At 38.6% G+C, this 27,370-nt stretch overlaps 1 protein-coding gene across 12 annotated transcripts in view; it reads left to right on the top strand.

Annotated features, from left to right (window-relative positions):
• The window catches only part of TPK1 (thiamin pyrophosphokinase 1), a 311,398-nt gene that overhangs the window by 67,109 nt on the left and 216,919 nt on the right, over nucleotides 1–27,370 (top strand). Inside the window, exon 1 of one of the 12 annotated variants that reach the window (XM_064506637.1) lies at nucleotides 17,730–17,946. The exons of the other annotated variants lie outside the window; for them this stretch is intronic. Within the exon in view, the coding sequence (XP_064362707.1) occupies nucleotides 17,943–17,946 (4 nt within the window). The 5' untranslated portion in view covers nucleotides 17,730–17,942. Of the gene's footprint in view, nucleotides 1–17,729; nucleotides 17,947–27,370 lie in introns of those variants that run through there. 12 annotated transcript variants of the gene reach the window in all.

The raw sequence follows: 27,370 nt of genomic DNA, 5'->3' as shown, positions 1-27,370 counted from the left end.
CAGTTTAACTCTTGTGTAATAGTGAGACTATCAAAATGGTTATTGGCTACTTGGTTGATGGAATGTGCATCCTTCACTGTCTTCAGTGCCTAAAGGGATGTCAATTAGTTGCGAATGTGGATATTGGAAGGCTGATTTTCTCATCCGAATGGTTTACATATTTGTTTGAAGTCTCTGGAACAAACCTTTGCCTTGCATAAGCTCCATAAATAAAGTAAATATCATGCTGCCTGCAAATGTTCAGGAAATTATCTGTCACCTGCCTTCTGCTCACCTACATTTATCAAGTATTAAGACAGAACTTCAAATCCATGTGAATCAGGAAATAGTTAACTTTCCAATGCCACTCGTTATCTTTGTTCTGTTGTGCAGGTAGGCTGTTTTGTTAGATTATAGCAATATGTATATGTGATATTAAAAGCAGTATGTGCACCTACATTTTGAAAATAGCATAGTGATTTTTTGTGTTATTGGTTTGATAGTTAACCGCACAACCTGCCATATGAAGAGTTAATTCTAGAATGACTGATTGACTTGTGTCAGAGCTGTCAAAGGCAGCTTTCTCCATGATCCTTTCTATTCTTTAACTGCCTTCTGTATCATCAATACTTCTAAACTTGTTTAATGGATTTTTGTGTTATGTTATTCTAGATGCTGTCTGTGTGAGACTCATGGGCATGTGTTTTGTTTGAGTTTGGGATTACAAAAAACTTTTTGGTGTTGTTGCTTATTCCTGGGTCAAGACCAGAGTGTTTTGAAAGTTTAGAAAGATTGGGTACATATGGCACCCACATTTTTTTTTGCTTTGTCAAAAACATATGTTCATATATGAGATAGAACATGGATGTCCAGCTGCTGACCTTTTGCATATTAGAACACTGGTATATTGGTTGGTTTTTTTTGTCTTGTTTTGTGTTGACTATATCCAAGATTTGCTTATGTAAATGGATGAAGCCCTATTAACTTTGATACTGTTTCACGTATTTACACCAGCCAGAAACTGAGGGCATACCAAGGGAACCAGTAGCATGGCTATTAACCCCTTTTCTCCCACAAGTCAATGGTTCTGTACCTAACACACTGAAGACAGGGGTGATACACAGCAACCTAACTTCAGTTTCATTTGTAGTGAGTCACACTGAAGCAGAAAGAACAATTTGTCATTGGTTTCTCATTCTGGAAAATTCCACTGACCTCAGAAATAGCAGGGACAAAGTATAATTATTAGAGGTGTTTTATTATCATCTTCCATTATTGGAAGTTTTATGACTAGGAGCCTGATGTAAAGGCTCCTGATGTCGATATTTCTTCAATTACTTTGAATTAACTTGGCTCAGACCTTCATAAAAATCTTGCTTCAGAGAGGGCCTGTGCCTGTTTTAACAGAAATGAAGTTTACCATTAAATCAGATGTCATAGGTAATGTGTCTTTAGTACTACAAGAGTGAATGTTAATTCAGTGTAAGCCAAATTAGCACTGAAGTAATTTGATGCTGTAGAGTATGGAGTTTAGGCACAATATCCTTTTGGAATTTCTTTTAAAAAATTCCAGGTCTTTTAAGCTTCAGACCTTTGCTACTCACGTTCAGAGCCCAAGGTCTGGCTTCCTTGCTTTTCTGTTTCTAGCAGTATGAGTTGCTCGACAAGTAACAAAAGTTTTTGCTCATCTTTGAACATGCGCTTTTCCTTTAACCTTAGTAGTATTACATCCATCAAGCACTTTGCATTAACCCCTAGTTTCCTGCACTCCCTACTGTTAATTTACCTTTGTGTTTGTGTGGTAAAATAAGGTATGAATCATTGATACCCAGGTTACACTAGATGGCAGAGTCCAGAACATCCCTCTTGAAATGGCTATTTTGTTGTAAGAGGAACCGACAAACTGATTTGACTGTGCAAATCTTGGAAGAGGCCCCAAATGTTTTGAAATTAATGAAACAGAGAGTCTCAGAGTGCACTTAAACGACATGATTTGGCAACATTAGTGGCCTTAGAGAGAGAATTCACATTGTAAGATTCAGTCAGAATGACTTAATTTGGGGATATGCCAGTTCTGCACTTAAGTAATCAATGTGGACTTTTATAGAGAATTCTGAACAAGTTATTTAGCCTGTATAAAGGTTAAGTTTCCAAAAAACAACACAAGTCATGTTTACGAACTACAGGGCTAAGGTGGACAAAACTGGTTTGAAATCAGTTGAGTTATGCAGCAAAAGGTACTGGGTACAGCATAAAAGAGTACAACATCTAGCCTAGATTCCTCCAAAAGGAGAGATTTTGATTACCTTTTAGATGCCCAAATTAGCATCTTAAATGGGCCCTGGCTTTCAGGTGGCAGCGACCCTGTCTCTGAAATTCATCCCGGTCTCCCCTTTTCTCACCCAGGACTGGGAGGGAAGCTGAGCACTGAGCAACTGAGGCACTCAGTCTTGCAGCACTTCTTGAAAACTTGGCCTATGTTTCATCTTGATTTAAAACCACTGAAAACATTGAATGGTTGAACAGTCCACTTACTGTCTTGACAGCTAATGCAAGATAAAGGGAATGAGAACTATACCTTCTGTTCCTAGGAGGATAAATATTAAGTTCCTTATTCCTCTGGCAGAGCATGTCTACAAATAAACCCTTACCAAGTAGCAATAGAGTACACTCTCTCAATCTGTAAAATCAATGAATTCAAAAATTTTAGAAACCAGGAAAAGAATTTACTTGATAGGTGTACATCATAGAAAAGGTATTGAAGTGATCTCTCTCTAATTTACATAGTCTTTCTTATCCCAGTTTAAGAAAAGATTGCTGCTGTTTTTTTCCAAGGGATAATAAGGCCAAATTATGGAATTGGTGTTGATTTCATAAGCTGTGGAAAACAGTATTCTCTGTGATAGATTCAAAATCCTGAGGAGCCTCTGTGGTCATTCAGACTTGGGTCTTTTCCCTGCTGAAAAGATGTGAAGTAATTACCGATCTGGAGAGTAATTTTTGATGCGGTTCCTAGAAAGTGATTAACATCAGCAAATAGTCCTCAAGAAGTCACAGCATTTGGTTATTGCCAGATGAGTTGACCTTAGAATGCCATCTTCGTTTAGCTGAGCTATGTAATCATTTTGATAAATGCATTCAAGGCTGTTATGTGACATGAAAAGACATATTTAGATTGCCAGAAAGGTTTCAGACCATCAGCAGAAGCTTCTGCCCCTTTTGACAGGATAGTACGCTCACCAAGAACTGTGGGCCTGCTGGAAGCTCTAAATAGCTTGCGTAAGAGTCTGTTTTTCAGTTCTGCTTGGCACTGTGAGGCACTGCTCTTGCTGCTGGTTTACAAGTGGAGCTTCAGGTTAAAAAGGTAGTTTTGTTAGCAGCACCGTCAATGATACCTGCTTTCCACAGTGGTGAAGTTTCACTGAAGTCTAATATGAAGTGATTTGCTTTGCTTTTGGGTTCACTCTTCTCTGTCTACCTGCCTGTTTTTCATAGTCAGAGGAAGTTTGTATCTGGAAGATCGTGTCCCTCAGTCCAGTTTGAAATTGGATGACTGATTCAAAAGGTAAAGTGGCAAAGGAGAGTGAACAAATACATGAGCAATAAGAGGGAGAGGAATGCACTCAAGTATACACAGCATTGCTGTAGAATTTGTAGTTTCTTAGGAAACCAGAAAAGGTGAGACAAAGGTTTACAACTGATTTTAATTCCTGGGAATATCAACATTTATGGAGGTAGACTAGTTCTTCCAGTTTGTCTGTACATTGTCCTTGATGTTGCTGTAATATAAATAATTGTAATATTAATCTTTTTGCAGAAGCCATATTCTCCCTTTTTTGTGGATCTGCATTTCCCTCTGCTTCCTGAAAGAGAAGCCATAAGTGGGTGAGGCACAGTAAATGTCCAATAAAAGTCATACTGACAAGGTTTTAAGTCACACTTGTCCATTTCACTATAGCGTGCCTTAGGTATATCTCATTTAACTGTGGACATTTAGCTGGAGTTTCTTAGTTTCTTAGATTAGGGTCAGTGTTTCCCTCTTCAGTAAGTGAAAAGAGAGAAGGAACATCAAAAGATAACTTAATGCACCTAAGATCTGCATTGTCTCCTGGTTCTCCATAGCTTCTAAAGGTAGTAGGTACCCAAAGTTGGGTGTGGAGGGGTGAACAGCAGCCCAAATGTGAGGGTGTTGTCTCTTCTAAATCTGTTTCCGTGGCTAGTTTACTGCAAAAAAACCCCAAAACCCAAGTGAATTATGTGGCACCTGATGTCTATAGCTAATCTTCTTCATTTGGTCTCAGCATTATCTGTCTTCTACCTCAAGCTATCTCTTTCCCACTAGCCTCTCAAAAACCTTCCTTTTCTGTTTAGCAACAGTGGAAGGACAATGAGGTTAAGACCCTGGAGGCTACAAACCTATCATCTAATTTTGAACTTGTCTTGGCTGTCTCTTTCCTTGGCCACCTCTTTTTTCTAGGCCTATGCATCTTTGTCATAGAGCAGTACTCTCATTAGAACTTTCTAAAACCCAGATACATATTAACAAGGCATCTGAAGATGACCTTTTGTCTGGGAGGGAGGTTGCTAATGCTCTTGGCAGCGATACGTGAAGTTGCTTTCCTCAGTGAATTTAGGATCAGGTTAGTGTTTAAGCTTACTTCCAAATCATGCATTTAATTTTATTGCTTTTTCTTTAGATCTATAGATTCGAGTGAGCGTTAGTGCATCAGTCATATTTCATTCAGTGATTATAGTGCTTGATATCCTTTGTATTCACCTTCTAGAAATGCTTTGGCAGCAGAACCAGCTATGCAAAATTGTGGAAGAAAGGGTAGAAATAATAAATGCACTATCAATTTGGCTGACGTAGTTCAACATCTTAAATTTTGTTTGCAACCCGCTGTTCATCTCTGGTAATTTAAATATACATATACAGTGTCCTTTTTCAATAGTGCAGAACAATAGGTAAGCTGTAGTGTTATTAGAGTAATAAATCTTTGCTAAAAGAGGATCCTCTCTCATATTGCTAGCACATGCTGCTGCTGTTCTCATTTAGATATTAAATTTAGAGATGTGCAGAATCTGTTGAAGTTTGCTGCAAGTCTTAGCAATTTTTTTTTTTTTTTTTTTTTTACAAGTGTGCTGTCTTAGTGAGCCCTTCTGGGACTGCTTAAAATAACATGAGTGACTGCTCATTGAACCTCGGTCCCTGCTGGCACAGTAGCATCACATTGTCTACGGCACTTCTTTATCATGGCAGTGCAGTATCATGTAGTTGATAACCTATCTCACTAACCATAAAAGTAGAGGAAAATGAACTTGAAGACATTTTTGGGCAACAAATTTGATTTAGATTTTCTGTGTCTGGTTTGATTATCGTAAATAAATAAGTATCCAGTTCATACCCAGCTTTAGAATAATGTCACAATCACTGGTTGCAAACTGAATGCAGTGCTAAAGTAAGACTATATAAGATTTTGTTTGGGATGCTTTGGAGGTATTTTTAAGCCTGCTGATCTTATTATTATTCCTAGTTTATTTGTGTAACTTTACCTAACATTGTATCATAAAAGAAGAATACCGCTATTTCCTGTGAGTTAGTGTGGTTTGAAGTAACATCAGCTCAGGCTTAATAGTGTGTTGTTCTTCCTTCATAGATACAGTTATTGAGCCTCTAAAAGAGAAGCTTGTGTGGAACTTTTTTTTTTTTAATTGAGATTGGAATACCACTGTAGACATTCAGGTAGGAGAGAGAAGTATGGTTTATGCACTCATAGATAGTGGTTATTGGTGATTTCAACGACGTCATGCTGAAGTCTTCAGAATTGTAGAGAGTGGTAAGAAATAACACTGTGATTTGAAACAAAATCATTCTGATATAGGCTGGAGAGTTTCTAGCTTTGGTTTGGGAAACGAAGTGCATTTTCCCTTTGCACTTTTCCTCCATACAGAGAGGTCAGGAGTCCTTTCAGTCTCTGCTCCCTTGGTAGTTGTAGTGATTTCTTTTTCCTAGGACCATTTAATAGCTATTGACCTTGCCCCAGGGAGTCTGGAAAAAGTAGGATACAAAAGTGGGACACAGACAAAATTGCAGCAAGGCACTGACTCCTTCCTTGATGTCTCTGAGAAAGAACATTTCCTCTCTGTCCAAACATGGATGACCACTCTGGCCACATGTTTCTACAGAAGGTGCATTTAAGAGGTTTTCCTTTTGTAGAGGTGTTGCTAGTTCTCATATGATACCTCATTTTCTGTATGGGAAATACTTCCAGAATCAGAAGTACATTTAAAATCATACTGCAAGTACATCTCCTGTCTGTGATGTTTCTGAAGTGCTGAATGTTTCCAGACACTGAGGGATACAGCCGAAAGGAGCATTACCACAGCTAAGTTTCTAACGTATGTGTTCTTAGCAACCAATACAGCAATGCAATGAATGTTAAATCATTCACTCAGTATTTGAAATATAGTGCTAAAATAAATGAATTGTTCCTGGGTTTATCTAGCTGATATCATCAGCTAGAACTGAGAAATAATTACTCATTTACTTGTATTATAATAACTGTTATTTAAGAATGTTATTTTAGGCTATTGGTAGTCCAGTAACATATACTTATGTAGCTTAGAAAAGGCATTCTGCATCCACACTAAGAGAGAAGCTGAGTGAGAAAGTTGGCACACTGTATTTTTATGGAGAGTATATGCCATAGTTGAGCATTCTGAGAGAAACATGCAAGTAGTAATAAACCCAAACATAAATAAGGATAAGTAATGCTTTTTCAAAGGAGCCTGGAGAAGTTTTGTCTCCAAATGCCAGTTAAAATTGGCAAGTCTCATTGCCTTCAGTGTTTTGGAAAATCTTACCTAAATCATGTAAAAATACATGTTCATCTCACTGAGACTTCCTGACTTTATTTTTCCTCATTAACAAATGAAAGTTGGGGAAAGATGCCATCATGCTAAGATGCGAGTATTCCTAAGGAGAAACTCTTATATTTGTGTATGGTGGCTGTTGAGAACTATTCAGGGAGTAATGCTCTTCATAGTTTATGACTCGAAGACTTGCACAGACACTTTGGGTATGATAAGGCAAGAGGCCAAAAGCCTTCAGCAACTGCAAATGTTGTATATGGCTATGCGACGATGCACACTAATGGTGTCATCTTATTTTTGTGTGTAATTTATTAATGTTTAGAGAGTAATGGTGGATAAAGCTTCATTGAATTATCGATGGCAAAACATTGTAAAGAGCTGAAAATGCATAATCCAAGCCTTCCTATATTCCTGCAATAAGGTGTTGAAACCATTCCCATCTTTCCATCTTTCCTGTGGCTTCATTAAATCTTTGCTCAACATCTGTCTCTTTAAAGCCTGATGGAATTTGTGTGATGAGCTGGCATAGCATTCTGGCTGGTAGTTTACATAGGAGAATAAGAGACAAACCTACAGGCTAGGCGATTCTTAGGTTTTGACAAAAAAGCCCAGACAAACCTAAAGCAACACTTGCACAAGTAACACTTTACTGCAGTAATTATTCTTTGAAATAATGTAATGCAATGAATTCCAAATGTTGGGAGCCACTTTTCAATCTCAACTTTTTATCTGCAAACTTTCTGTTGGAGTTTAATCTATTAAAGTTCCAACTGAGTGTGAATTCCAGTTCATTGCTCACTGGTATTATTTAGGCTGTAAGATTTGTGAAATGGATTTTATTGACACACTTGAAGATTAATCCTCTGCTTATGCACAGAACGTACAGAGGATACTGGATGTACTGGAAGTGCAGGCTGTCACACTTGCCTTGTCAAAGTCTTTAATGTTAGACCTTTAGAAATGTGGACAAATGTTGATATTTTGGGCTGCAAATAAATTATAATCGTCTTGTCCAAAATCTTAATGCTTGTTAGTAGATTCATGGGGAAGTAAACAATAAACTCATGGATAATACCAAGACACTTATTCAAATGCTTTATATCATTATTTGTATGGGCAGTTACAGACACTTAAGGCAGAAATCCTGATCATACAGAACTTGAAAGGAGTTGTTCCATTGACTGTAGTCAGAATTTCAGAAAGGAAATAATTGTTTCCCTCTTCTACATTCATTGTCCTTGCTAATAGACTTCACTGCATTGCAATGGTCACTTTTGGCCTCGTGACTGTGAGGAGATGATGTTAAATCTAAGCAAGTGTTAACCTTCCCTCATGAAAAGAAATGAGGAGTTTCCAGTAGAACAAGCTGTCTGTACTAAGTTAGTAGGACACTTTCTTCCCTCCCTCCCCCCACCTTCAAAAATGCTATAAGGGAAAGCACATATGGACAGCTGCCTCAGCTGTTTCACATTCTTTATCTGAAAGTTACATTTTATAAGTAGCTCATAAAAGAGGGATAAATTCTAATTTGCTAAGAACCATCTGGTTAATGGATTGCTTCAGAACTATTTATAATAGCAGCTATCTATGTAATTAACAGTTATAAAACACAGTGGTTATGCCTATAAGATGCATATTACCATTCTTTAGTAACCCTTTGTAAAGGATGTTTGCTGTATTCTGAAGTCCAGTACAGATTTAGTTTTAAGAAAGCATAATATTGAATTACGAATTTTAAATACCATTTTTTAACTGCACTGTGATCTCAAGAATTTGCTCCCTTCACCGCCATGCACTATCTTGGAAGGCTTCTACCTTGGCTTTAAGCCTGAGAGTTGATATTGTCTCTTAAATTCAGAACTTGGTGAAAGCAGGTGCAGTGATACCTGCCCGAGTTTGGTCAGCCTGAACAGTGTATTCTTAATCAGATCATATGAGTGCAAACCCCATTTTCCATCTGATTAAGAGGGCAGGCATACTACAAAGAGAGAAATACAGAGAGGTATGTACACATGCCATTTTGTTCTGATGTCTCTTTTGACTTCAGATGGATGAGACTGAGTTTCAGGTAGAATTGGGCTGATTTTCACCTGTCCCAGTGCTGCCCCTGCTGCATATTCTGTCCCACACTCACAAATCCTCAGACACTAAAATGAGAAAACTGAACACAAATATAGTACTATTAGGAGCTATCACAGAGTTGCCAGTGAATGACAACATGAGTGTAAGGAACAGTCATTGTTCATGCTTGTTCAGTAGCACCTCTTCTGAGATACTGAACTGGATTGATTTGGGAGGTATGATGTTTCTTTTGACTTCTACATGTTCTCCTGGAGCTCAGCTACTTTTGTACATTTATAGAGAAAACAAAAAGGACATAAAGGTGCAGAGGTTTTTTATGTCTTTCGCAGTGGGACTCAAACCAATGTCTAAGAGGAGAAATATTACACAATCTGTGCCTTGGGGTGGCTCCTTCTTCGTGGCTCCCAAAGGTCTATAGAGACAGCGTTCTGAAGTGTTTCTTTAAAAGTCCCCAAACAAACCAGCAAAATAAAAATGCTTAGTTGATCTTGTGTGAAAGGAAAAGGACTGCAAGCACATAGCAATTTCAGAGAAGCTGGCAGGAATTTTTAATGTGATGGAAAGTGTCTGAGTGACAAATTAGTAATAAAAATGTCGCTAATTAGACTATAGTGGAATCTTGATAATCAAAACTACTTGGGTGAGACTAAATATATTCAGATGACTGGGAGCTCAGATAATGAGAATTAGCTAAAAAGAAGGCAGGCTGGTAGCTTGTTACAGAAGGAGGCTTAGAGATGGTAGGTATTTTGAACAAACAGCATCTAACAATTTACAGAACACTGTGCAAAACTAGTAATGGAGGGACATCTGGATCAGGCAGAGGAGGAAGAAAAAGTTGTCACTTACCTCAGCTCTCTCCAACACTTTATCAGTTTAAGAATTTTAAATAATAAGGAAACATGAGCTCCCTTGAATGAAGGAGGGCAGATGCAGTGCTAGCACTTCTTTCTTCATTTTTATTTAGATAAATAATCATGGAAAGTCCTGCTTAAACTCTCTAAATTCAGATGCTAAATGGATTCCTGTTAAATGGATTCTGTGTACTAAAGAGGCCTCTCAGTTCTCTTCTGCCAGAAGCATTATGATACCTTGTGGAGCTAAGAGGATGGTGTGGAAGTTCTTGACATAGGATGTCAATAGGAATTGAGTCTGCTGCAGGATAAATTACCTGCTTAAGAGGGTTAGGGCTAGCTTATTTCCTCAAGTAACTGATTAGCTCTGTGGTAGGAACTGCTGAGACACATTCTGGGGAAAGGGAGGAGAAACTGGAAAGTTTTCTTTATCCTTGGGGCAGCTGGTTTAATAAATGCAGTGCAGTAGAAAACAGGCTGAAGAATGCCAGGACTGCTCTTTGCAAGAGGATGAAAGTTTGAGAAAGAGGGAACTGGATGTCCTTAGAAAGAAGGAATAACCCAGCATCAACATCAGCCTTGATTCTTGAAGTCAGAGGAGTGTCTTTAAGCATGAGCTTTTTGATTCACTGGTTGGTAAGTTGAACTGACTTACAGGAATGCTGTGATCCTTTAAATCATTTTTTCTGCTGGTTCTAATGCTGCATTTATGTTATTCTTCCCATCCTTTCTCAGGTGGGATTATGTATGGGAGAAGTAGTACATTAAGTACCTAGTTCAGTGTTTTGATGTGTAGCAAACTTACAGTAGGAGGTGACACAGGCCTTTCTGTATGGTTAAAAAAAAAAAAAAAAAAAAACACTGAGAAATAGTTATAGACCATGGGGGATAAAATAGCTCAACTGTGCGTGAAATGATACTGCCTCCAAAGTAACCTTATTCTACTTTGAAAACAAAAATTTATTTTCTATTTATTCCTTGCTGATCTTGCCTTGTCACAGTGTAGATAGAATAAACACAAATTTGATTCCCTTTGTCTTTTTCAATTTAATATAGTAATTAATGTATTGCGGGGTTACTGAGCTATCCCTTGTATGGTGCAGTAGGGTCATTTGTCACAACGGCAGGCATGAAGTACATTACTGCCACACAGGCACTGGTCTAATTGTTCTTGAAAACACCATTTTCCAATACCACTTTACTGAGGAGAGGACGTGTACCCATATTTGATTTGAGATACCTGCATTAGCTATCCAGAAGTCCTTTACAGTTAAGCCAAGGGCAGACATGTCCAGAAAGTGATCTGGAACACCTACGCTAAAGTCCTGATCTGAATCACGCTCTTGAGTAGCCTCCTACCTTGTCCCTTTGGTTATTATAGAGAGATTTTAGGATCAGTTAGGAGGGATGAATCAGGGCCTGTAGTCCTGTTTGTACCTTTAGTCTCCTTGAGACTTCCAAACACAGTTTCTTTCTGCTTGCCTTCAATATGGCACATTGAGGCTTGCCAGAGCATCCATTTTCTGACATCCCCCGCTTGCCCTCACCAGGGAGCTTGGCCGGGTTTCTGAAGGTATGGCTATTCCTTGGAAAGGGCCTGTGGGCGACCCGACCAGACCGTGGGGAATGAACACAACCCATCTCTTCACATTCTGCTTCAGGAATAGTTAATGTCTGGATATTTCAGACATCTCCCTGGAGCACCTTGCAATCATTCACCAGGAGTTTACCCACAAATTGGTATAATGCTTGAACAACCCAGGGCTGCTTACATCAGAGATGGCTGTGACTTCTCTTTAAGGTCAGAATCTCATACCTTAATTGATAATTGGGGAACAAGATGTGATTCATATTGAAGTGGGCTTACCAGGGATGTAGTCAGCTTTTCAGTTAGGTAGTAGCTTCAAAACCGCTATGTCAGTGCTGGGGACTGGTATTTATTGCTATAGGTTCCTGTTTTATTCCAACCTTAAGATATTGCTTACAGCTTCTGGAAGGAAGGCATAGACTTGCTTCCAAAAATAAACAAGTTTCCGTAGGGAAATCACAAGCAGACTAATTGGGCTTCTAGTTATCTTGCTGCAATATACGCTGCTTTTTTATGCAACCATAATTATTCACAAATTTGTGTCTGTCTTACTTCTGTGATGAAGGAAGTGTGTATAGGGGATTATTCCTCTGCCTAGACTAACTCAGTAAACTGTTAAATGAGCTTGTCTGATGCTGATAGACGGAAGTCATTTTGCCTGGAAAAACAGTGCTGTAGATTGTGAGGGACAGGCTGGGGGAGTTAAAGGGTTGATCGTGCCCAAAGACTGCTGTGAGCTAACAGATGAACTGTGTATTTCAGTTTCCCTGTTGCACCAGTGTTGCAATTAAAGAATCAGTTGTGGTTTCCTTGGCAGCTGCTTGGACCACTTCACCAGCTTGTGAGTGGGCACGCTTTTATCCTAGCAAATTGATTCTTGTGCAGGTATTTAAAATAAAACCTCAGATTACTGCATAGGTAACAAATGCTTCAGTAAAAGGTATGCGCTGGAAAGCCAAGCCCAAACACTTTTCCATATATAATAATAAAGAATACAGTCATTCCCTGGAAATTTCTAACTTAAAAAATAATTTATTAGCTTACAAAGTTGATGGTGCTCTGAGCCCAGTGATAAGAAATGATATATTTCAGTGGATAGAGTGTATATTTTCCATCTACATTTTTCCTTCATCTTTAAGAGATCTGTCCACAAACAATCAAAACATTTGCTTCTCATTTACTGTAAGTCAACAAAAACTCCTTCATGGCATCTAAATAAAATAGCCCATCCTAGTGGCACTTTACTTAAAAGGAAGCACGCAAAAACCGTGGATGAGGTTCTGCTTGTTTCTGTCAGGCAGCCTAGGTCAACGGCGTGGCAGACTGGCATGAGCTAACATCTCTGTTATGATCCTTATGACCTAACAACTCTAAACGATCCCTATCATATCTACACTTATAGCATATTTGTCTTTTGTTTAGCAGCTTTCTAAAGTGCTTCTTCAGTGGCTCTAAGTCATTTCCCTTACTAGGTAGCTTATAGCTATGGGAGGCTTCTATAACAGTTTAAGCCATAACAAAAAAGAAGATGGATAAAATCCCATGTAAGCCAAGAATTTCATGGTGCTCCCCCTTTAATGATGCTAAGTTCCCCTGACCAGAAAATGCTAATAATGTATATGTTTGTTCGGGGTTTTTTGCTTAACGGGTGCTAAGTGCCAAAAATAAATATAAGTAGAGAAAAGCCACTAGACAATACATTAAAAAGGTACTTAATAACATCAAATAAAAGCTGCAATCAAGGACAGCCTAAAGATAACTGAAATCAAGCAAATGAGCAAGTTGTTAAGCAATCTAAAAAATCTATTTACGGGTATAGGGTTTTTTTTCCTAAGCTAGAAGGGGTAGAGCATATCATTAGCTGATGGCAATGTGAAATTAGAAGGAAACCTGTCAGCAAAGGCGTTTGCTGAATAGTAGGTAACACTCCGTAATATGTATTTGTTAGAAAATAGAAGAAGCTATCCTCACAAAGCTGGCTGTGCAGGAGCACTGCTGTTTGGGTGAATGAGAGAGCATAACAGCATTGGATTGTTCTGGTCGCAGCGTAATGCAAGGCCTCGGCTGCAACAGCTCATCATTTCACACAGAGTATACCTTTATGTTCCTGAGTTCAGTCTAGGTATTGTATTCTTACACAAGAAATGGTGCAGTGTATTTATACATAGGAGAGATGTTGGAATCCTTCATGTCGGTTCATATTAACTGCTGAGGATTCGTATAATAGCCTGTGTATTGCTTGTAAATGTGTGTGAAGTTGTGTCACGTAAAGGATATGGGATCGTGCTGTATGTCTGTATTCCAGAATACATTCTAAATTATATGGTTGTCATTTTCCCTCCCTGCTGTCCTCTGTAACAGTTAACTACCAGACCTTTTTTTTTTTTTTTTCCAAATGTGATACATGTTCAAACTGGTATTGATGAAAGTAAACAAAACAGAGCTGTGATGGCTGGCACTCCTTTAAAAAGATGTGATGAAAATCAATGTGTGCTAAGTGCAAGTGGATAGAGAGAGTGGCAGAGGGAAGGAATTATTTTTTTGATGTTGGTGTTGTTGTTTTTAAGTTACCAAGAAGCATTGCTCACAGTGCAAAGATAGAACATAACATCTTTCTTTTTATGATGAAGTTTCACATGGCCTGACTAATAGCAAGAGAAAACCCTGACAATTATGCACATGTTCTCTTTAGAAGAGAAAGAGACTTCTTTTCCAGAGACAGAGTGGAAAGCTCCTTTGTAAAACCTCTTTAATCTGAAAGAGCACTGACCTGTCTTTTAATAATTGCAGTTCATTGGTCTTTGTGATTTTTGTATACACTGAATTTTGTTATGTTTTCTGACCTCATTAGTGGTTGCTGGAAATAATTAAAACCCATAGCAGAAGATCATAATGGAAGGTAGGACAAAATAATATAATTGAGTACAATAACATAGGCTTTTAGATATTGCCATATATTATTGTACATTATCTGTTTTATTCTTCCTTGCTGTATAAACAGCTGCCTTAACATGAGAGCCATGTACCAGAAAGGTACAAAAAAATGCCCTGACCATACCCCTGAAAGTTTATGAATTTTTGTAACAATTCTACAAAAAAAAAATCAGAATTAAATTTAGAGCACAAAGAATGGAGGATTGAATCCAGGCCTAGCGCAGGAAATACTTTGACATAGTATGCAGTGTTGAGCTTCTATAGTTTAACTAAAACTGGGTGTGCATTCCTATGGTGGGAGGTCAGATGGCACCATTATAAGTTTTTTTTTGGGGGGGGGGGAGGGAGGTGGAATGGAAGGGTGGGTTTTTTTCATGAAAAAACTCCTATTTTTTTTTTATCCATATGAAATATTGAAAGAATTGGCTTGTTAGAATTTCTTTTAATGGAAAACTATATACAATGCAGCACAACAGTGAGTACTGGAAGAGCTTACTCTTTGTTTTAGTCTTTCTAACTAAAATTCATTTTGAGGGCAGATTTTTTTTCTAGGGATCTGGGCAAGATTTCAGGGATCGTTAGGGTTTTGGCTGCAGCTTCCAGAAGAGGAGAATGCTTGTGTGGTGTCTGAGGAACTCTGTTTAAAGATACATTACCTCCTCATATATATGAAAATCAAGGCAGCATAATGAGGCAACCTGATTCTACATAACTGATGCTCTTTTGATGGGCACCTGATGTGCAGATTCTCCAGATCAACTACTGGTTGCTGGACTGTGGCAGACAAGAATTTTTATAACACCTCTTGTCTTACTTTCACTATAGGCTATTATTTTAAGCATGTTCTGGTACTTCAAACCAGCCTATTTATTTGGCAGAATCTGTTTGCTGGAGGCCCAGCATTATCTGATAGTATGTCACACTTGCAAAAGCAAGTGGTTGGGTTAATTTTGAACACTTTAGAGCTATAGAACAGGAGGGAAAAGGAGTCTACCTGGATTTGCTGTTCTTGCTTTCAATGAAAGAAGCTTTGTGTGTTCTAGTATAAAACCTTAGATAACAAAACCCAAAGGTGGCAGAAAATCATTCTCAACTAACTCACTCCAGCTTGCATATAAAAAGCCATCTCTTCAAGCTGCACATCTCAGGCAAGAAAGTGAATGAACAGATGCTCGCTGGGATGATTTCTGAAGATTATCTAGTGCAGAGCTGTGACAGAAGTGAGTTCTAGAGTTGAGGGATTTGTATTGATGATATCCTTTACCTTTCTTTACTCTTGAGTTTGCTGCCAGCAGCCAAACCGAAAAAGGGCTTATATCTTCCTTTCTCCTTCAGCCTTCATTGTGGGTCTTCCCCACTTAAAATAATAATAGATCACACTCCCTTATTGAGGATTGGGTTTTGAAACTATCAAAGGAAGCTACGGCAGGAAACGTAATCCCTAAGGAAGTCTTTGCTAGCCCATCGGGCTGGCAGAGCTGTGCCTGGCTAACAGGTATCATAGATCAATATGTGTGCAACAGTGAGACTGTAGCTCCTGAGAGAGTTTTGCTTCTTTAAGACAACTGGGAAGAATATTTCTTTTAATGTTTCCACTCCTTCCTGACAGAGTCATGTAAACCAGGCAGTAATGAGACCTTAATTAAACAGTGAGTACAGAATGCATTTTAGCTGGTGCCATGAGTGAAAGAACATCATATTAGCCCTCTCCTTCTCAACACAGTGATATGTACCACCTAATACTAGGAACATTACAGAACCCTTAAAGGAAATCCTCTGCTTATAGTGACTATGTATATGGTGATACATAAATTGTCTAGGCAGATGGTAGTGGATTTATGCTTCATGGAAGGTTCTTTTTAGACTCAGTGACTTAATGTTTGCAAAGAAAAACCCTTTTGCAATGTGGTAATGTTACCAAAGCTATCAAGACACTATCCTTTCTTTCAGACTCATGAACGTAAGAGGCCTCATGAAGAAGTAACTTGTCTGGATCTTGACCTTTCTTCATAGAGAGTAAAGGAAGTTGCTGCAGCATTGTAAATTCTTAGTCTTGAATGTTTTCTTGCACTAAGACTCATCTACAGCATTCTCTCTAGGGTGAAATGCAGATGTGAAAGCAGGGTATAAATATACAAATGCCCATTTCTCTTTCCTGGCAGTGTAGAAGAAGAGACCATGGCCAGAGCAGGATGAAGGGTGTTTGTGTAAATGAGACTGCTTTTCAAATACCCTGTTTTAGCTTATATGTAAGATGCAATTATTAGACAATAGATTGAGACTGTCACAAGAGTGACAGAATGTAAATCTTTAATGAATAGTCTTTTGAAATAAATTGCTAGGGTGGAGGAAAGAAATGAGGAGGGGAAAAAAAGTCGTTCCATATATACTAAAAAGGGCCAAAATTGTGCTGGTGTGAGAATCACTTATGCTAATTCTTGCTGCTTACTCTAGCAACTGAAGTGCCTAACAGAACATCGCTTCTCTCTTGCTGGTCTTACTTCGCTTACTTTCTATTTAGCTATATCCTCACAGTTGCACAATTTCTGTAGCAGTGCAAAACATCTTAGTAATGTTTTGCTAAGGTTTCTGAATGATGGGGGTTCTTGGTCATCTTCACAAAATTAGAGAAGTTAGATCTCAGAAATGAATGCTTAATATGTAGAATATAAAAATGTACATTCACATATAAATTTATTATATTCTTTGTGCCCAGAAGTTGGACTTTGAGTGACAGTCCGCATACTGTAAAGCTATAAAGTTTACCACTTCCAGCCGTTTTATCCATTATCACTTTTTGAGGGCCAGCTGCATAAAACTGACTAGGAAATACAAATTCTACCAACTGCCCTAATGCTGAGTTGTCTGTGTGTTCTGTGGCTTAGGGAGGTGGTTTAAGATTCTGTGGTTTAAGGAGGCTAAATATCTCAGCAGCGCAGTGGGTATTTGTGTACTGCGTGTGTATTAAAGTTGGTGGGAGTTTCCCAAACTACTCTCCTGCACATCAGTTGATGGGGTGAGTTGTAGAGTGTGCTGATGGCTTACTGCTTCTGCTTATGTTAAACTCTTCATGGGAACATCTTAATGGCTGTACAAAAAGGCTGATTCACAACAAGCTATATAAAAAGCCAATGACAAACAAGTGAGTCAGTAGATTTAATAGAAACCTAGCTAGTGACTCAGCCAATTTTATTTGTGTAGGAAGCGAGGTTAATGGATCTGGGATAAAATATATCTGGCTCCCAGATGTGGTATTAACTGAAACAGTCAATTCTGCTGATATGCAGCAGATGTAACATAGAGTGGGAGAGTGGGAGTATGTTTGAATGTTTCTCGCGTGACCAAAGGCAACTGTGCAGATTGTTCCAATAGAAGCAAAAGAACAGTGACCTCGTCATCCCACTCCCAACTCATGTGTGTGACCAGGCTGAATCAGGGACCTGGTTTGTTGGTGATACCATCTGTAAAACCCCAGTTTATGAATGGGCTAAAAATTAAAGATAAAAAAAATACTGACATTAGGAAATGTCAGCATCCATGGGAAAACTGTACACAGCAGCCTACAGCAGCAATCAAAAAAGACAGCCTTTTGCTTCTAGAACTAGCACCTAAGTTTCTCAGCTAGGCACTAAATGGGTAAGTAAATCCTACCCAGTCATGTGACAAAATGGTAATACATGCACTGATATAAGGAATAATTAAATCAGTTTAAGCATCCTAATTTGTGCCAAATACTAAATTTTAATTATAGCAACATATGAATATTCATAGTGTAAATAGAAAGCATGGCAAAATTAAAGCAACTATTTATACTCAGACTAGGTCAGGGCTTTTTTTTATTATCTGTTTGCAGGATTAGATCTGGATTCTATAATCCAAATTGACTGAATGGATAGATTGTAAACTATATTTCAGTTGCTTTTATTTTTCCAGAATTTTGTCAGTGGACTCTTCTGGTGTCTTTAGTTACTGCGCGATGATGTTTTAAAAAAGTTTTGATCAGAAATGTCCACCTGTATTTGAAATACTGGCAGAGTGAGCAAGAAAGAGCTCCTTGTCCCTAAGCAGGTAGTGGTGTAGTAATTCCTGGTACTAGAAGAGTTTAAATTTGGCAGTGCTGGGGATACTTTTTTCAGAGCATCCAGAGAAAAGCCTGGGTGTGTGGGTTTGGGGGATGGTGCTTTGGCTGAGTTGTATTCCTAAAGAGAATTTCATCTAGGAATAGTATGTTTTCTCTACACATAGTAATGTTTCTAGTGTTATCAGTGAAGAATTAATTCCAAAGGAACCTAAGGTTAACCTCTATAGTGAATAAGACTAGCAAATTCTTACCTGAGACTACGCACAGGATTGAAGTGTGGGAGCATATTGGAACAATCGCTCTTCTGGCTAATTTCAGCAACAGATAAAGTACGTAGAGGTACCCATATCTTGAAGTTGACTTTGTAGTTCATTTTGCAAGTACAGGTTTTGTCAGCATGTGGAAATTGTTTGGCATTAGATGTGTAGCATCTCTGAGTATTTCTAAGATCCACCAGGTTGTATCATACTGAAGGAGACCAAAGCTTGGTTTCTTCTTAAACGTCTTTTGAGGGACTGTCATAGTGGGTGTATAAAATTGTCAGAGAAGGAGGTGGAAGCAGAGGTAGAAGAAGGAAGGTAAAGCGTAGAAAACATCAGCAGTGAAATGAGGAAAAGATATTGAAACCGTTACTCAAGCTAGCATCTGTCTCTAAGAAAGCTGCAATGCACGAAAATGCCTGTCCTTGAGGATTTGGATGTTTTTCTGACAGTCCAGAGGACAAAAGCAGAACTCGCTTTCCAGAGCCTTATTCCTACTACACGCAGCACCTCACCCCCTCCCCAAGTCCTACACATCAAGATTTTCTATTCAGAGGGACAAAAACAGGGCCACAGATGGAAGAAACACACCTCTGGAAAAGCCTGCATCTTAAAAACTGCCTGTCCTTGGATATAGAAAAACATACTAATGGTAGGAACAGAAGGCTGTCTGCAGAAGAGGAACTGGTCCTGAAATGAAAACAGAGTCCTGGGGGAATTTACTGCAGTTGAAGAGCAGCAGGAGCAAAAAGGCTGCAAATTTGCATCTGTCTTATTAAGCACCCATAGACTTTCCACCTCGAGGTGCCATGCAAAGCTTAACGTGTAGTAGTGTTATCATTAGGCTGTATCTGTATATAATTAGCATGCATTGGTATCGTTAGTTAACAGTAACAGCTGAATCCTTAGTTGACATCTTGTTTTATCCACTCGCATATATGTTGTATCAGTCTCAGCATTAGTTGTCTTACTGGCTGTTGTGTAGTTAGTCCTGTTGAAAAGAAAAATGTATTTGAGGTGTAAACATGCTGACTTCTCTCCGTGCATTAGGAGACGCTTCAGGCATGACTGCAGCCTTTGGAAGTAAAAGTGTATACAGCCTGTTGGAAGCTTTTTTCCAAATGGTTTGTTTTGTTTTGTTTTTGTCTGGTATGAATTCTTGAATGGTTGTACCTGCTAGGAAGTCTTGAGTGGTAGCTCTTTTCCCCGGTTATTCCCCCGTGTATCTCTGCTTGGGATTCCTGCAGTTGAAAGAACTGAAGAAAGTCAAAAACATGCTGAAAGGAGGATTGTGTGCAGGTCCCATGGAGAGTATTTTTTCAGACTTTTTTATGTTGGTAGCCTTTGCCATGTAAAATATTTTTTCCAGCTGGATGTGGTATAAAAAATTGATTGTGCAGATCACGTTCTTCAATTTTGAGCAATAGGAAGGCCCGCTACCCTATTTCCCTACAGCATCATCTTCAGTTTAGGATGCCAGTTCTCTCTTCATCCTCTCCCTTGGCTTGGCTCAAAATCTGTGTCATTCAGGAAGCCTGGGTTAATCCATTATGCAAAAGAAGTGGCTGCCCTTTTTGTTATGAGGAATAAGAAAACAAAATCTGCAACTGGGCTATGTATTAACTTCAGACATTAAGAGGAGCAGGATTAAACAGAATGCCTATGTCTCATTCAGTAATTTAGGTAAGTCATATCTTGAGGCATACCAGTAGATGCTAAGTAGTTTGACAATTGGGCCAAAAAAAAAGAAGAAGAAGAAGAAGAAGAAAAAACAGATTGAAGCACCAAGTGTTAGCTTTGATTTGGGAAAATTTAGGCCCTTCCCTATACTGCAGTCTCTGCTAGTGTTGATTAGGGAAGATTAGTACCTATCAAGAAATTATTAAGAGTGAGCTTTGAGTTGAATGTCATTTAAAAAAAGTATGGGGGCAAGGAGAAAATTTTATTAGCAATAAGAGATTGTGATAACTGATCAGTTTTAAGAAAAAACTATGTTTAACAGTAGTGTCTCAGCCTCTTCTGGAGACTGTTTTCTAGATCCCAGCTTACTTCTGCTTCTTTATCAAAGTCCACCTTGAAACTTTATACACTCACTCTAGTTGTTATTATATATCAGGAAAAGAATATGTGCTTTTAAAAATTCCTGCCTTATTTTAAACTACTTTTCAAGGACCCATGGAAATCCTTGATAATAAATTGGGGAGTAATTGTGGTGGCTCTCTGTACTCTAATACTGCTTTTGAAATCAGCTGGAAGAGCTGAATACTGATTGACTGAACCTTCTGGTGTGGCGGGAAGGTTGCAGTTATGTTTGCATAGCATCAGCTGTTTACTGAACTGGTTTGGGCCTGTAGTCTCACCCTTCTCCCTGCATGCTTCCCTTTTCTTCTTGTTTCATGTCACTTCTGCAGCAGTGCTCAGAGTTGCTGTGGTGGGTCTGGTGAAGGCACGGGGATCACAGCTCCTGAGGGCATGGCAGCACAGAAGCAGCAGAATGCGACTTATTTGTAACAACTGGTATCTGCCAACGTTATGCAAATAAGGCAAGGGATGTGACAGAGGATGATGTGCTTTCCTTCTCCTCGTTGTGTGAAGTACAGGTATTGCTAAAGCAGTCTAAAGAAGCTGTTTTCCTTCCTCCAGCAGTTCTTCACAGTGCTCTGGAGCTAACTGGGCATGTCTGAGTTTTGCTTTCACTTACTTACAGTTAATGTCAAAGTGTTGTGGGTTTTTTTTTGTTTTTTTGTTTTTTTGTTTTTTTTTAAGTGTTTCAGATTTAATTTTTTTAAGGTGAAAGTAAATATGCATGGAGGCTAGGCTGGTGTGAGGAGAAGAGCCATCCATATCAGTTATTACTGAAGCTTGGTTGCCAGTTTTTCCTCAGTTGCCTAAACTTCAGAAGGAAGCGCGTATTTCTCCCACAGCCTTGTTGCCACACTTCTGAGCACTTTGCAAGCAAAGAGTCTGCTTTGACTAGTAGTCAAAGTAGTCTGCTTTTTACTGAGGAAGATAAATTGAACAGCTTCTAGGATATCTCCTCAGGATGTGTGGGTTTTTTGTTTTAGGTTTTTATGTTTTGAAAGTGAAGCTAGAAAGCACGCTTGACTGTTGGCCTGGAGCTGAGGAGAAGCACAACCTTTGCTCCTTTGAAAACAGTGGATCTGAAGTGCTACTGCTGTAGAATAACCAAAAGGGAGAGCGAGGCAAAAGCAGAGGGAGCAGAGAATGAAAAATGGCTTTTGGATTTCAAAATAAGCTTGTAGCACATAGGAAGATAGAGGTTTTGAACTGAAACATTTTCAAAATGGCAAAAAGATCTTCCAGCTTGTGTGGTACTTGCCCAATTTTGTTGGCCTTGAGTGGCTGAAGTTGCCTGATAGCACCTCAGAGCTGTGTGTGGCTGGATCAGTAAGGCACATCCAATAGTGTCTGAAAGAAAGCTTTAAGTAAAGCACTTTCCCCTCTTCTATATTATGCTCTAATTTTGAAACAGTTACTGTCCATTACTGCAGCCTGTCACAGGAGTTGGAAGCACACAAGGGTGTGTGTCCGGAGGCCACGTAGCAACGATATGAAAGAGTGGTGTGAAAACCTCTGGGGTTTCTCTTCAGGAGAAAATTCACTGGATATGGCCTGTGTGCTTTTGCATAGGAGGGAATAGGAGTTAGAAAACCAGGCTTTCCCTTTTCATCTTCCCTCCCATGCTCTTCCAGTTGCAAAGGGGGTAAGAAGAGAATGGGTTTGCAGTTCTCTGGCTTTGCAGTTCTCTTTCACCCTCATGTGTCTCATGAGAATGAAGATGTTAAACTCCTTGAACTGACAGACCATCCAATGAACTTGGTTTATTTCCCTGGAGGGGAAATAAAATTTTGTAGCCATTTGGCATTTACATGGCGCGACGGTGCTGCATGAGGGCTATTCCTAATTGTCTTGGTTTGGCAAAATCCTCTTGAACTTTTATGTATTCACCTGACAAGCCAAAAAAAAAAAATTCTGCAGGCAGAGGGTCATGAGATACACAGCCGTTGTGTATCCAAGGGAGTTAGGGAATGAGGAGACAGAACATGACAGTGGTCCCTCAGGGACTCTACCACTCACTTCAAAGATAGGACTAAGCAGGTACGCAACTTATTTTCAGGGTGACCTGGCAATTTGGCTTAAGCAGCCCCCACTATGTCACCTTAACACGGGAGCACTGCTTAGCTGCTATGGCTGACAGGTAGAAGACATTTTGTTAAAGAGGAGATGCTGATAGCTGCTTTGAGGTAGGACAGAAAGGAATAAGAAATGCCAGTCTGTTAGCCCCTTTTCTGTGCTGCATTTGTTGCAATGCTTATCCTTTGTGAACTTCTGGCCAAGAAGGACTGGTGTATGGCATGGTATAAATTAAAGTCTCTCTGTGTACATGTTATTTCAGAGATGATATTACTACCTAACAATGCACAGTAAGTAATAATGGCATCTTTTATTTGTTGTTCTGCTGTTCCTCTCAACTTTGACCTTTGTGGGCAGAAGGTGCACATACTAATTCTAAAGCTGATTAAAAAAAAAAAAAAAGAAAAAACTCTTTCTTTGTGAAAAGGATCACAGACATTAATCTTTGCTTTTGTCCAAAATTCTAAATGCTGCTCAAAGCCATCTTCCACATTTTCATCCAGATTGTGCCATTTGGCCTTTCTACCTCCTTAAGAAGAAGGGGCTTCCTTGACTCATGCTGTGATTTGTATTTGTGCTTCTGAGTGGCCTGACTCTTCTGTGCTAGAGTGCTTTAGACTGAAGGATTAACCCATGACTTAAAGGGGTTGAGAATCATGTATTTATTTATCCTTTCATGCAGTTTGCATCGTTGGCTTTAATTTCTTTTAGAGAAGTTAGCTTGAAGTAAATTTACTGGATTATAGTGTATGTGCTATAGTTTATGCTGTACACATCACAAGTGCAGCCTTCATGCAAATCTGCATCGATGTTGTATGTCCCTGACCATCAAGGTTACCTTCAGCTACGGAAAAATAATGCATCAGGGCATGCCACAAAATGCATTTGGAGAGGGTTTTAGAAACAGAAGCCTGATGGTAAGTTTCTAAACCAATATTTAGGTACTTGAGAATTAACATTTTGTTAAAAGCAGAGACTAATCCATGGCTTTGTTAGACCTGATTGGTTCTCAAAGCAATTCTCCTCTGATATATTGTTTCGGGTGTGAAACTATCGTTTATAATCTGATAATGTTCCTTTAAAACAGTTTTATTACACCTGTACATATTCATAATGTGCAACTCTGAATGTTCCATGCCCAACCTTTTTGCTTTTCAAGTGTCTTTTATAAATCATGGCACACTGATATACTGTCACATCAATAAATTAAGTTAAAGGACTAACCTAAACAAATGCCAAAATCATTAGCAGTTAATTAACCTTCTGTACTTCTCTCCAAATTTACTTCAGTTTAATTGACGATGTGGGATCAGTTTGCTTGCTGTGTGCTAATACAAACAAACAAAATGAACATGACGCAAAATTAAATGGGGGGTGGGGGAGAGAGAGGGAAAGCAAAGAAAAGAACGAAAAGGAGACATAAACATAACATCTCCATTACAGAGTCCCTGAAGCAAAATAACTGTGTGGTTACAACAGCAGAACTGGGAAAGGATGAATGTTACTTAAGACTTTCTGTGCTTCCCTTGCCCCTGCCTCCCAGTAAGCATATGTTGTCAGGTGACAAAGCCCTCAGCTGCTAGGCTTTGTTGGGTTTTGTCTTGTTTTGTTTTGTTTTTAATAAGCAGCTTCCTGAACTGACAGGGTTGCTCATAAAATAACACCTGCTTTTACCTGCGGAAGAGACTCTTGGAGCTGTGTTCATTCATGTGTTTTTAGTGCACCTGTTAGTAGAGCTTCCCTTCTTACCAGTCTTTTCTGTGTCTAGATCACAGGTGAGAAGGATGCAGTTTATCTAGCTTGCTGGAGAGCATGAAGATGACTTTATGTTGTTTCTCTGAAAATTGCATGAGCTTGATTTAAGATTGTACTTGTTGCTGTATATGGTGAGCTGTCAGATTAGTTGTGCTTACTATGTACTGGGATATGTAGTGCCCTCATAACGTTTAAGATATTAGGTCTCTGCGCTTGAATAACTATTTATGGCCATCTTAGATTATAGAATACAGAGGAGTCATGTGCTCTATATCCTCCCTAGGAGGTTTCCACGGGGCCATGCATGTGTGCAAGGGTTATTGGTGTGAAGTGATTTTCAAGGTCTAACCTGAATTTGACTTAATGGTGGTGGCACTATTGTTAATGCTTTATTGCATTTTACTCCCCTTTGGAGTTGGGCACCTTTAACCGAGTTCTGCTACCTCTTATCATGGAGAAATGTGTTACTTATTTCAGAAAAGCCACCGTGCCCTGATTGTGGCTGCTCTGTGTGGGATGATGTTCAGACTGCTATGTTAAAGCAGTTATTATGATCATTAAAAGGAGCTCTTTGAGTTTAATCACCCTACTGAATATGTATACTTCAAAAGTATTTGTCTGAAATGTTGTTGGAAGAGCAGAACTTTCACTTCAGAGCTTTTTTTTTCTTATTTTACTGCCTTGCAAATAAACATAACTATACTAATGTTCTTCAAGTATTTTAGCATAACCTATTACTTTGAATATTACCACAGTTAATATCAAGTTTCATATGCCTAAAATATAAATCAAAATATTTCTGAAACTGCCTTTGTGGTAGGAAAGACACTCTGTTGACAATAGATACCGTTTTTCTGCTCTCAAAGGAATTTCGCATAAAACACAGAACAGTTTTTTTCTTTATTTAGACAAAATGCTAATCTGAGCAGTTTAAGTATTCCTTATCTTTTGCTTTAACTGTCTAACATGTTTACAATGTTAATATGCATACAACAGATTTCTATGTATATATGTAAATAAAAAGTGTAGGGTTTTGTTTATCCCCGCCCCCCCTTTTTTTTGAGGCAGTCCCTAGAGGTTCTAGTATATTTTAAAGGCTTATCATGACAAAGAAAGGGATATTGGATTCAAATTAGAGGGTCCCAGCATAGACAGTAATGAAATACAATATGTTGGTAGACCTACATAATGAAAGTATCATTTTAATTTTCTTTCACTTTGAAAGTAATTTGTGAGTGCTAAACTTGCGTGGATTAATTCCATTGCTTTTTGAAAAGGGTTTTACTTAGCTGGAGTTCTGCTTAGTCTAGCTTCATTCAAAAATTATTTTATATATATATATTTTTTTTTTGTCTCAGATGCTTGCCTTAAGTATAATGACTTGGAAGCCATGGTGCAAATTGTATATTTAAAAGCCACAAGAAGTAACATGGTAAAGCTATATATTTAAATCCATAGGAAATAGGGTTGCCCAATACCTATGCTAATAAGAAAAATTTATGTATATAAATGGGCATACAGAGCTGCTTCCACTTTGCTTATTTCTCCTGGCTTCTTCCCTCATTCCCTTTTCTAAGTTCAGCAGTCCTTGAGGGAATTTATTTTGAATGTACCGGCCAACTACTCTGCAGCAGATTTGTGTGTTAATTTCAAATGGTTTTTGAATTTGCTGATAACTTTTTCCTTCTGTGATGGGATTTTCCTTTATTAGTTAATGCTGGCTTTGCTGCATTTGGACTGCATTCTCTGTTGCTGTTTATGGGTAGCAAAGTTACAACCACCATAAATACAAAGAGCATGGAGGAGGTGGAGTAAACAATTTGTTTTCATGTGTTCTGGATTACCACATAACTCACAAATGGCAGAGAAAAGTGGAGTTTAATGGTCACCCTTAAGTTAGGTGAAAAAAAACCTGTGTACTCAGACTTCCTCTCTCTCTGTATTATTGTTATTCTTGGTTCAGACTAAGGATTAAATGATGCCTTTTTATTTATTTGGATGTGATTAGTAGGAGAGGGCTTTAAGTACGTGTTTTCCTTCTGCACTGAGAGTAGCTTGGCAAGAGAGATTCAAGGTGAGCTGAATATTTTAGAGGGTGTGAAGGGAGACATAGAGACATCCCTATGAAAACTAAGTACAATCGGGTTTGCCCTTGAGTACTTTGAGGCTCTCAACACGTTTGCCTTTGAGTGAGGAGGGCATGGGAATTGATGAGTTTAGCTCCTGGTTTATCCAGTCACATGTCCTGCGAGTTTGTCCAAATAACAACATTTATAGCTTAGTTTATCAGAGGAAGTTGCAAATTTTGTTTAATGCTAGATTCTAGTGGCATTTCCCAGACATTTCTGGTTAGCTTTGCAGTGAAAATACACAAAGTATTACCATGTGATAACTCATTCCTCTTTTAGAATGTGATTTTTCTTAACACCAGAATAAAAGGAAAAAGTATTGAAGTAATCCTAATTCAGCCCATATTTGTTCTGAAGAAAACAGGAGACTATAGTGTGACATATGCAAATCTTTGTCAAAAGGGCCTGGTTTAGACTGATTTGACCCCTGTGTATGTATAGTAGGAGGACATGAAGTCTCTCAGGCCAACATTCTGTATTTAAAGAAACTGAGATCCTGTCAAGTAGTGTTTTATTTAAAAGATGTGGTTGTACTAGTGTAAAAATGTATGGTACAAAGCTTTGAAACCCTCAAGAATTTTTACTTAGACATAAGGTACTGCATGCTTTCGTCTCCCAGGCTGCTAGATGCTCATAGAAGTCCACAGGTCACTGAAGTTTATGCTTAAATTCAGGCATAT

The sequence above is a fragment of the Dromaius novaehollandiae genome, chromosome 2 (genome assembly GCF_036370855.1).
Source record: "Dromaius novaehollandiae isolate bDroNov1 chromosome 2, bDroNov1.hap1, whole genome shotgun sequence".
NCBI classification, from domain to species: domain Eukaryota; kingdom Metazoa; phylum Chordata; class Aves; order Casuariiformes; family Dromaiidae; genus Dromaius; species Dromaius novaehollandiae.
The sequence above is the reverse complement of the archived record's forward strand: the minus strand, read 5'-3'. Positions and strand labels throughout refer to the sequence as shown.